The sequence below is a fragment of the Coccidioides immitis genome (assembly GCF_000149335.2).
Source record: "Coccidioides immitis RS genomic scaffold supercont3.1, whole genome shotgun sequence".
Taxonomy (NCBI): Eukaryota; Fungi; Ascomycota; class Eurotiomycetes; order Onygenales; family Onygenaceae; genus Coccidioides; species Coccidioides immitis.
The window spans coordinates 7,475,537-7,486,283 of record NW_004504310.1 but is presented as its reverse complement, the minus strand read 5'-3'; the positions used below and the strand labels follow the sequence as shown (position 1 = coordinate 7,486,283).

The window sequence follows — 10,747 nt, the reverse complement described above, 5'->3', positions numbered from 1 at the left end:
TGCAGATGTTGACTCTCTTCAGACGGCCCGCTCACGGTGCGCGCAGAAAGGCCCGCCAACGTCCAAAGCTTTCATCGTTCTTTTGCATCTCGGGAGGATTTCGGCCGCAGTTCCCCATGTCCGCCGCGTGATCAGACATGTCCACTCCTCTCCGCGTGGGTGGCAGATGAGCAGTGTCGTCATAGCTCCGCGCATCTTTCTTTGAGGTCTGTGGGCGGTTGTTTCATCGCTCCACCCAGCAGAGAGCTTTGCCCGGGCGTTGGTCCGCACACGGCAAAACACGCCGTCAATCCGCGGAGACTTGGCTGGTCGCCGCTCGCCAATCACCACCCCGAACATGGAGCTGCGAACATTCCACTGCCAACCACGAGCCGGCGTCAGATCATCTCCTCTCGCAAGGTGGCTTGTCCTGTGAAGCCCAGAGGAGCGAAGTTAAAACTCTGCTCCGTATAAGATAACTTCCCGACTCTCTCGAACCTTCGACCTCCCCCAACCTCCAATTATCCACGATCGAGTTCTATCTTGCTCAGATGCTTGCCCCCAAGTTCCCTTCTTCACTCTCGTCGCATCGTGCATCGCTGGCTGACTCGCTCTGCAGGAATGCCCCTCCGCACTTCTCCACATCCACCACCACAGGAATATCGCTTGGGGTTCTTGGCTGCCAACAGCCCACATATGGATTCCCATTCATAGAACAATATTTCCAACAGTGACTGGAGCCTCCTGTATCCACTGCAGCACAGTGCATCTCACTGAAAAGGTCACTGGTCAATTTTTCACTTTTCGTCTTAGAATGAATTTTCTATCTGAATGACCTCATCAGTCACTTTGTCGAAAACCATGGCCCTCTTCACCAAGGGAAAGTGTCTATTCACTGATCTCTGTCACTACCAGTGCCATGCTTTTTTGACTTCCCTCCAGCAGCCTGATATTCTCCTTCACTTTCGTCCCAGGAAAACAACAGTTTTCTTCACTTTCGTCGAATCCTTTACCCTTCTCATGAAGATAAACATAAAGAAGTTCACTGTTGTCTTCCATAGTCAGTGACTTGCAAGATGCTTTGCTATCCAATCTTCCATTCACTTTTACTCCTCAGGAAATACTACTCTCCTTCACTTTCGTCGAAACTCTTATCCTCCTCACAAAGACAGGCATATAAATTATTAAATTCACTGCTATGCCTCACAGTCAGTGACATGTCAGCTGCTTGTCTTAACTGAGTCAAAACAATTTCCATTCACTTTCGTCTCACTTCAGGTTTCCCGTCTGAGGAAAGATACGGCATCATTCACTTTCGTCGAATCTTCTAAACTCCTTCATACCAAGGATCTGTTATCCATTCACTGCTCCTTGGGCCCTGCCAATATCGCCTTATTACACTAGCTAATAAATTAATAATCGCCATTCACTTTCGTCGCAATTTGTCATGCTTCTATCTCCTAGCCCAAGGGCTATATAAACCCCTTCCTCCCTTCCTTCTTGACCTCTGTTCCATCTACCAACAGCCCAGCTATACTATGGCTAAGCAATATGAACTTACCAATTTTCAATTAATAGGAGAATCCTGGAAGTGGGCTCTCTACTCTGATTATTTCCAGCAAATATTTCCGAGACCATCAGCTCGACAAGATATACTTTACACCTCCTCTCGAGCCATATGCATCACCCTTATATAACGGCCTCGCCATACAATAATAATATAATATGGAACCCATCTGGCTTGTGGGCCCCGTCCCTAGATATATTGAAATCCATACTAAACACACCTCGGATACCAACAACTTCCGATCGGCTTTCAGATACCCATATATGGACCTTCCATGCTTTTACCAATTAATCTCTATTTACACATATATCCCTATACTAAAAATTGCCAGTAAGCTGGCAGCAATGTCTACCAAAGTCTTACCAGATGCTTCTTTTTAAAATCCCTGTCGTCAAAATGAATGCCCCTGAAACGATGGTCAATATCAAGGCTTCCCTGAACAAATATATTTGACGGAGTCCAATGCTTTTTACAAAATAAATAATCAATCGAGGGACTACCCGACCCGAGACTTAATCCCTGGGGAAATTTGCGTGCTGGAATATCACAGAGGCATGCTGGGAGTCTATGTTAAATGGAAGTCAACGATTTGCTTCCGATTACTTGGGGGAACAGGTCTCAATGACACAACAATATGTAGAGAGAGAGTCTCTATCTTTCTACTAGCTCCGTGTCACCATCAGGTGATAGGAGCTAGCTTAATAGAAAGCTTTCTCTCACTTTCTCTTTCTCTTTCTCTTCTTCTCTTCTCTAGCCTATATCATCTTTACCAAAGGTAAGTGAACCCTCTAAGCACTGCTTCGCGTGGGAGGCAGGTTCATGGGAGGTCTCTGATGATTGGAAGAATCAATATAGCTACTCCCTGCCGTTCTGCTCGCTTGGCCGCAAGGCCACAGGCTGGTAGGTCTACCCTTGTCCTTGTGCTTTTGCCTCGCGTGTGTGTGAGGTCTTGTCTCCGCGTGGAGTTTGGTTCGCGGATGAGACTGATGCTTGCTAGTAGTTCGTGCCGGTTCGCGATTCCCCTCCCCCTCCTCTCGCGACTCGTCCCCTCTTTGCTCCCTTGGAGAAACGCCCGCAACACCCCGCCCTGCAGTTGTGGTGCTGCCGGCTTCGGCTGGCAATGTGAGTATGCACTATCACATTCCATGCTCGCGTCTCGCCTTTCTAGGTCTTGGTTGTTGTTCCTACTGCTCCGGCAGGTCAGCAAGGTGCCGTGGTCCCGCGGGGTCATTCTTCGGTCTATCATTATAAAAACTTACCGAGAGAAGCTGTGACTTGAGGTTTTCAAGAAGCGTGAAGCCATCAAGAAAGCCCGCTACTTTCGACGTATAACTGCCGGAAAATGGCGGTTAAAGACAGGAATAAATTTCTCCACGCCATACGGGACTATCTGAAATTACCAAATTCTTATTCAAAGAAAGAAGATAACATACCAAGACGAATCTCTATATTTGCCCCATCCAAGGTATGATTATGAAGGTTATTTATAAAAAGGCCGCGCCAAGTCAAGTTTACTGTAAAAATATAAGAAATACTATTACCGAAATGGCCCCTGGATATCTTATCAAATTATCGAGTTACCTATTACCAATCTCCTATCAAGGTCGTGGTAAGTTGAACCGTGCTCGGATCCGTCCGAGAAATCTTATCGTACAAAAACGAACGACTATATCTCATCGATCAACGCATATTTTCGTTCCATGGGAATAATCTCGTTGACGGCTATGCCTGAAAAACGCAAAGGCTAAGCCGCTAACCAAGGCTCCGCATGCCCGTACTAGCTATTCAAAATCGGCTTCGCTGAATCCAGGCGCATAACTTATGAGCCCTAGGCCGTTTGCTTGTCCTCAATTGTGGTGATACGTTCGAGGGCGAATACGCTCCCGCCACGTTCGACGACGAGGAAGAAGGTGAGGGGGGGAGGGTGCCGAGCGGACTTGTAAAACAGGGAGAGCAGATACCGGGACAAGCATCAATATTAGAAATTATTTTCGATTAGCTCACAATACCAGGCCTTCCCACGAATATCAGGATACCAATTTTTATCGACGATCTAGAAAATCGCGGTCCGCTCCGGAAATAAGGGAGGATCCGACAAGTACACAAAGTCGTCATTACTAGTATCGAATATCCAGAGAGGCACGTGGAATTTTGTGTAACGGAATAAAAATGGGAATAGTAAAACGACTAAGACAAGAGAACCAGCGTGAGTTTCCTAAAGCCATGCAACAATTCGAAGTGACATGCTGATGTTGAACAGATTGTGGCTGGGGAGTCGTATCACGACAAAGAGACAATATGTACGGAGTACGGCGTACCGTCCTCGAAACTTCGAGGTATAACTACGGGGAGTTCTTACACAATGTAACTAGCAGGCATATAGAAGAATGCTATGGGTCTGTGTGGATTCCCATTCGCAAATCACCTAGGCACTGATATTTAATGTAAGTAACAATTGTTGATATACCAGCTGTGAGGACTACACAATGCTGACAATGACTCTCAAAGAAACAAATCCAGTGAATAAAGGAATGAAATATTGTTCTACAACAGCAGTTAACAGTGATTCGGTGGCCACCGAGCAAACATGGAGCTCCCATCGAACAGAAAACTGGGTATATTTGACCCGTTGCAGTTCTCTCTACGGTTTATCAAGCAACATTTTCCCAATCTACAACCATGGCGCAAAAATTTATGTTGCACCTCCTTCTCTACTCCGGCGATCGTGACCTTAATCGATCACCATCCCCGCCAAGATACCAACCCTTTTTATATTCGTTCTTTGGCACGTATCCCTCTAGAGATCGGAGTCCTCCACCGAAAAAGGTGGCGTTCAAGCGCCTCACTAAAATCCTGGGTCAAAAGACACGCTCAGCTAAAGAATCACTTGACAATATATCAAGAAGTCCCCGCAAGTTATGGAGCAGGGCACGTCAGCGACTTTTCCCACGCGCCACCCTTCAAAAACAGTTTTATATTCAACAAGCTCGACTATCAGCCTCTTCGGTGGACCATGTCGATGATTCGATGGTCAGTGCCGCAAGCCTAGCAGCAACTGATAGGGCCACAATAGCAAGCGTGTCGTCGGCTGATGGTGCAGACCCTCCGCTTGAGAAGAAAGTGCATCCTGCAAAGATGATTCATACCAACTCTCCTATACTTCCCCGAAAGCCAGGAAAGTCGATTCTCAAACCTCTACGAGACAACGTCTTTATGCAGAGTGAGCTGTGCACAGGTCAAAAGCACACGGCCGCCAACACCTCCCTAAACTTACTCATGTCATTCAAGGATACCACACTGAAATCCAGGGCCTCGACGGGATCGCTCTACTCAAGGCTAAGACGCAGCGCCATGTCCAAAGATCCGTTGTCGCCAGCCCGAGTACAGAGAACTGCCGCTGGGATTCTAGCTGTGGAAAGGAATGATTATAGGCCGTCTAATCCTGGATGCCACTGCCTGAGGGGCTGTATCTGTCGAGTTTTGGAAAGATATTTCCAGAATATCATTGATGAGAACACAGCAACGATAGCACCAGAAGACATGATCAAGTCACAGGCGACAAAGATTAATGTAGTGCGGTTCGATCATGCAGACGTATATCCCATTGAAGCCATCGAAGAGAGCGATGACGAATCCTCGTTGTTTGCTGATTTCCAATGGATTGACGAGTTAGACGTGTTTGATAATTACAGACATGATATCCTGAACCTTATGGGAACGCGTGGTGATCCTGAGGATTCTGATGAATCGCTATTGGCTAGTTAATCATGGCCTACGGAATATGGCTATGCACAACCCTTCTAAGCCTGTGTTTTCCAAGACACAGAGTACTTGTTCCCCTTTGTTTTACTGACTACCTTTCAAGTTGACCAAAGTATGATGATTTTGTGCTCTTAGGATTATTATTTATCATTTATAGTGAGCACTAGAAACGAGGCTCTACAAGGACAGGAAACTCCCACTTCAAAGCTAGCATCCATTTGCATTTTTCATTCACTAGTAGCGTACATTATTGATCCTTGAATGCCCTTAGACAAAGACCTCTGGTCTACCTCAAATTTAGGTCTCTAGCTCCACAGCTTTCATAAGGAAGTCGTCCCCATATCGTCCCTTTACGAATTCTCCAACTTCCGCCCTCAAATCAAACAGATACGGGGAAAGAAGGGGCTCTAAAACCTCCTCTTCATATCGGCCCGCCTCGAAGATCGGCAGCGTCTCTTCATCAACCTCGTCTTCGTCATCTGTATTGACCTCTTCCTCATGGTCGGTATAAACAGCTTCACTTGGTGCTAGCTCATATGGAAGTTGGAGCGGATTGATCGCGTAGGTAAAGATTAAATCCTCCTCGAGGAGGTCGGCGCGCGACTTTCTCTTCCGGGACTCCTTTTCAATCCTTTCCTTGTTCTCGCGAGACTTTTGGAGGTGAGCATTGTAATCGCTCTCGACTCTCAAACGCAAACGCTCCAAAGCACACGTAGTCTCTTTTGCCGCCTTGGTTTCGATCTTGGGGTCACTCATGACTCCCAAGCCGATCTTCTGGACGACCATCTTGGGAAGCTTGCCGGCATTGTTCACGGTATAAATGGCGGATAAGTTGGCGTCGAAGAATAACTCCGGCCAAGCGAGTTTAAAAGCGGTTGTCCCTCCAGGGATGCCCACGAGTTGGTTGTCCAGAAATCGTTTTGCGGCAATGCGGGCGGCTTCCTCGCATACAACGTTGTCGCGACGACAGATCGGAACTACGAAGAGATTGGCATGCCAGGTGCCGTCTGATCCCAGAACTGCCTCTGTTTCCGGTGCAGTCCATCGACACCCATCGCCAACAAGCTGCACCAGCTTAAGGATGAGTTTCCGTGTTTCTTGTGCCCCGACACCAGCCGTGTTATCCCGCCGAAACGAGATAGGGCGATGGACTAGGGTTGTCGCCAGCTTGCGATCTGGACAGATACAGCAGCGGAACTCTGCTGCACCCAGGATCCGGGTTTCGAGGAACGCTCCGAGGCTGTTGTAGAACTGGCTGCCATCATCATGATTTTTAGACATTTTTCTTGAAACTGTGGCAAGCTCATTGACATCCCAGCGCAACGTGAAGGCCATAATGCTGAGCAAGTTACGGCTTGTAGTCGCCTTGGTGTCGATGATCGGTTTACCACAGAAGACGACGACTCGCAACGGCACGCGATTCAAGGAATTGACCGGCTGCGAGCTCGCCACGTCCATCTTTGAAATCGGTAGGATACCTTCAGGTTCGAAATTTGAGGTGGTGTCGAGATCCTCCCATTTGTCAACCATGACTGATTCCCTCTTGCTCATCCGTTTCGAGTCTCTTGCTTTGGAAGGAGGCGCCTCTCCTTCATCTACATCTCCAATATCACCGGGATTCTTTGCGAACTGAGCGAGCTGAGCCAGCTCTTGTCCTGCTTTTAGTCGGCATCCGGGAGTTATCGTACACACCGGCGCAGATAGGAAATGCACATGGGGGTTCGTGGTCGTAGATGTGTTTCCAACTGCATTCTGGATCTTTCCTTCGGTATCCAGCTCTTTCACCAGCTTAGCAATGTAGGCCATCATTCCATGCATCTCGCGACCGTCCGCAAGGCTGGAATATCCATCGAAGGTAAAACAAAGGGGATGATGGACTGCAGCTAAAGCAACAGCTTGATCACAAATGACACATTCGCCGGCCCACGAGCTGAGAATATCATCATTGCAACTGCCGGCGAGACTAACGAGCTCCTTGAGCTGGGAGAGGCTATCCTCACGCTGATCCTGGTCCTGGTTATCACTTTGAATAGGCTTTTCACGTATGAACGTATTCTTTTCGAAGAGATCCTTATCAGCTTTGGAGTCATATTTGACGTGTTCGAGTTGAGGAGCATTGAGGCAAGGTTTGCCGTAAAAGAAGCTCAGCGACACGGAAATCTCGTTCCTTAGAATACGTTTATAGTCGATGTTTTCTTCTTCGCTAGAGCCGCCGCGACGGCGGCGTCTGAAGGCAGACATATCTAGAGATATCTCGACAGGGATATGTGGCTCTCCTCCTTCAGCACGAACGAGTCTCTGACCCTGATGGCTTTCGTGTTCAAGGGCTTTGGGACGTGAAGGAATAGGAGCGGAGGGCGATGTTGAAGGAGGCTGAGGCTGATGTTGATTTGTTGACATCCTGATCGCTCCTATGATTCCCAATCAGGCAATGTAGCTTTTTGTGATTAAGAGTGAAAGTGGTTTAGCGTATGGAGAACTCCTTTGTGTGGCAACATTAAGGAGAATTTCACGAGCAGGTATAACTCAACAAGAGGCAAGTTATCAACATACATATTAATCAAGAAAGATAGATAGACGAGACAAGCAACGCAGTTCGCAAATTTTATGAGCACACAACTAGACCCGTGTAATGCTCAGTCAGCGAAGGAGCCTGCTCTTAGAATTATCAGAAAGAAAAGTAGTGGTAAATTAATAGGGGCGTCAAGTTCCATGCCTCTATGACACTCATCTACAATGACCTTACAGTCAAAGAGAAACATCGAAACAATAGGCTGGGAATCATCAATTAGCATGCACAAATGTGAAAATTTAAGGGATCGCCCCTCCCTAAGAAACAAAAGTCTAGAACATTGCAAAATTCACAGATTACAGCGGGTGATAAACAGCAAAGGTGTCAGGTATGTAATAATGATCTAGGAGCGTTGAAAAGGAAGAACAAAAATCAACTGCCAATGATCGTTATCAGTTTTCCAGTCTAGAATCCCCAATATATACGGCATGCATGGGGGAAAAAAAAAGGTCAGAGAACAAAATAGTAGACATCAGAGAAGCATGAGATGAAAGATAATAAAACAGAGGGGGTGTTTTATGGAAATCTGATATCGGGAGAAAGCAGTAGTTAACGGAAGAAGGGAAGCCGTGTACCGGTACGCCTTGGCTATTAAACGTCGGAGCCGCTTCGACGTCCAAGGCGAGCGGAGAGGAATAAACAAGACTCGTGGTAAATATATTCGCTGCACTAGTAATTCATGATTGAGAAGGTAACACTCGCGGCGGTATTCGTTGTGTTCATTAAAGAAGGATGTTCAGTATATGACTTCAAGGACGTAGAGGAACCCAAATACTAAGAAAGCAATTGCTCCACCAAAGGTGACTTATTCAAATCCAGTCAGCACATACGGTCACATTGGGAAGATGGATAGCAACAGCTTGGAACGCGGGGATTGAGACTTACCGGTACGAATGCTGACCTTCCCAGCGACGGCTCTTCCACCAATTACTGCCCCTGCCGTGCAAACTCCATGACCGATGATAGCGCCCCAGGTGATCCACCAGTAGTCTTGACCGGCAGCCATGGCAATAGTAGCGATCTGGCTTCTATCGCCCCACTCACCCAAGAATGTCATGACAAATGTTTGGACCCAGGCAGGGCTAAGCAAAAGCGAGAACAAATTATTCAAGCCAGAAAGCGTATTGACAATGGCTGAGCCTCGCGATGGCGAGTTACCGCGCGATGATGCTGGAGAAAGGCTTTCGGGCGTCGGAAGGCGATGATTCGAAGAACGACTTTTGTGAGGCACACCTGCACGGCCGGCTTCTAGAGCGTAAGGGCTGACGGCGGACTCACGGCCGCCCATGCGTCGCTGTTGATGCTCTTTCTCTTCCAATTCCATTTCAACTTCTTTCATCTCACCGCTTACGTTCTCATCAGCACGCATGTTTTTCGCTTCAAGAAGCATTTTCACACCAAAAATGATAAACAAGACGGCAGCTATAACATTGGTGTAGGATTTCGGAAGTATCGTAGGAACAGCGTGGCCTAGGATTGCAGACAAGACCGTCATTGTAATGAGCGCCGCGAAGGCAGCCGTGAAAACGACCATTCGCGGATGTCGCATTGCCATTAGAGCCGCAACTAAGAATGTCTTGTCGCCAATCTCAGAGAACAGGATCATCGTAAAGGAAAGGACAAATGAGTGTAGAGGTTGTATGATCTCGTTAACATGATCGTCGCCGCTGCCTTTACTCATTTTGCCGTCAGGTCGAGATTTCATCGGATCTTCAACGATCAAATCGTCGTCCTTCGGGCTTCCGCGTGGCGCCGGAGGAGGAATGGAATGAGGCGAATCGGGAAGGTGTTCTGGTTTCTATATCGTTCATTAGCATATGGTGGCTTGTGGTCAATCCATTCATTGCAAACATACCTCCAGCATTTTATCCTTTTGCTCTATTTCTTCTTTCTTTTTCTGGTCTCCTTGAGGAGGGATCTTCTGCTGCTCGCTATGAGGCAAAGGCGGTACCTCCTTTGGTGGATCGGGCTTCTTTCCAAGGCCCGGTTGATTTCCTTTGCTCTTCGCGGAGACACCTCCTTCGGTTCCTCGGGTGCCTTCCTTTGGGCCGGGCCTGTTCTTATCATTCATGACTCCATCGTTGGAGTGTGGGATCCTTTTCCCGTCCGGGCCAACATGTTCTGACGGAGGGTCTCTTAGATCCTCGCTTAGCAATCTATCCTTATCTGCCAAAGCCTTGTCCTTCTTCCGTTGACGCTCCGCATTTGTCTCAACAAATGGACCGGCGTGAGGTTTGCCGTCTTTCCCATCGATGGGTGCATCGTCGACCCGTCTCACTTGGATAGGGATGGGGTTTGTCGAAGAAGTTTCAGGAACGGCGATGGCCACGGCCTCCTCGGGAGAAGTAATCGCGCTAGATCCGGGAACATCGCTCGGATCGGCGAGGGTAAGGGAGAGTGAGGAGCAGAGGAGGAGGAGAAAAGGAGTAGGAATTCGTCGGAGCCTCATGCTTGCGGTCCGGTAAATTATATATTAAAGAAGACAATGCCTTCACGGCTGCTCAATGAAATCAATACTAGTAAGAAGAAATCGAATGCTGTCAGAATTTTCTCAAACAGGCCAGGGTGGGATTTGCTGGCATGTCGTGAAGCCGAAATATTTCTGCCGACGGAAAGCCCGGCGCCTTTTTTTTGTCAGCAAAATCGTTTTTTAAGGCAATTCCTCAAGACAGCTTGCGAGGGCGGACGATTCATTAATGAGCAGTTACTCTGTACATTCGACCCTCGCGGACAAACACGAACAAAGAGGCATGGGCAGTGCAGTTGGATTATCTTGCCAGGTGTCGTCGTGCTGCAGAGTAAGTCAGGGGTGTGGCTTGACTTGGACGCAACATCCACTCGTCGAGTAAATACTAGACTCTGGTTGG

The 10,747-nt window shown here is 47.7% G+C and overlaps 5 protein-coding genes across 5 annotated transcripts; 2 read left to right on the top strand and 3 right to left on the bottom strand.

The window, feature by feature from the left end:
* Positions 1-18: 18 nt before the first annotated feature.
* Positions 19-1,657, bottom strand: CIMG_10537 (uncharacterized protein; the record flags this gene model as incomplete). Its single annotated transcript, XM_001246589.2, has 7 exons — positions 19-409; positions 615-802; positions 892-1,024; positions 1,107-1,175; positions 1,323-1,379; positions 1,541-1,564; positions 1,641-1,657. 7 exons carry the CDS (start codon positions 1,655-1,657, stop codon positions 19-21), a joined length of 879 nt encoding a protein of 292 aa, XP_001246590.2.
* Positions 1,658-2,100: 443 nt separating this feature from the next.
* CIMG_12882 (uncharacterized protein) lies at positions 2,101-2,825 on the top strand (the record flags this gene model as incomplete). Its single annotated transcript, XM_004445900.1, has 5 exons — positions 2,101-2,182; positions 2,301-2,321; positions 2,402-2,446; positions 2,544-2,668; positions 2,715-2,825. 5 exons carry the CDS (start codon positions 2,101-2,103, stop codon positions 2,823-2,825), a joined length of 384 nt encoding a protein of 127 aa, XP_004445957.1.
* Positions 2,826-4,055: 1,230 nt separating this feature from the next.
* On the top strand, positions 4,056-5,521 carry CIMG_00362 (uncharacterized protein). Its single transcript, XM_001246590.2, has one exon. It carries the CDS (start codon positions 4,226-4,228, stop codon positions 5,309-5,311), a length of 1,086 nt encoding a protein of 361 aa, XP_001246591.1. The 5' UTR covers positions 4,056-4,225; the 3' UTR covers positions 5,312-5,521.
* Positions 5,522-5,605: 84 nt separating this feature from the next.
* Positions 5,606-7,708, bottom strand: CIMG_00363 (uncharacterized protein; the record flags this gene model as incomplete). Its single annotated transcript, XM_001246591.1, has 1 exon — positions 5,606-7,708. The coding sequence occupies one exon, from the start codon at positions 7,706-7,708 to the stop codon at positions 5,606-5,608; it is 2,103 nt and encodes a 700-aa protein (XP_001246592.1).
* Positions 7,709-7,843: 135 nt separating this feature from the next.
* Positions 7,844-10,629, bottom strand: CIMG_00364 (uncharacterized protein). Its single transcript, XM_001246592.2, has 3 exons — positions 9,736-10,629; positions 8,766-9,678; positions 7,844-8,684 (listed from the first exon to the last, which is right to left on the bottom strand). Exons 1-3 carry the CDS (start codon positions 10,327-10,329, stop codon positions 8,617-8,619), a joined length of 1,575 nt encoding a protein of 524 aa, XP_001246593.1. The 5' UTR covers positions 10,330-10,629; the 3' UTR covers positions 7,844-8,616.
* Between the last annotated feature and the right edge of the window lie 118 nt (positions 10,630-10,747).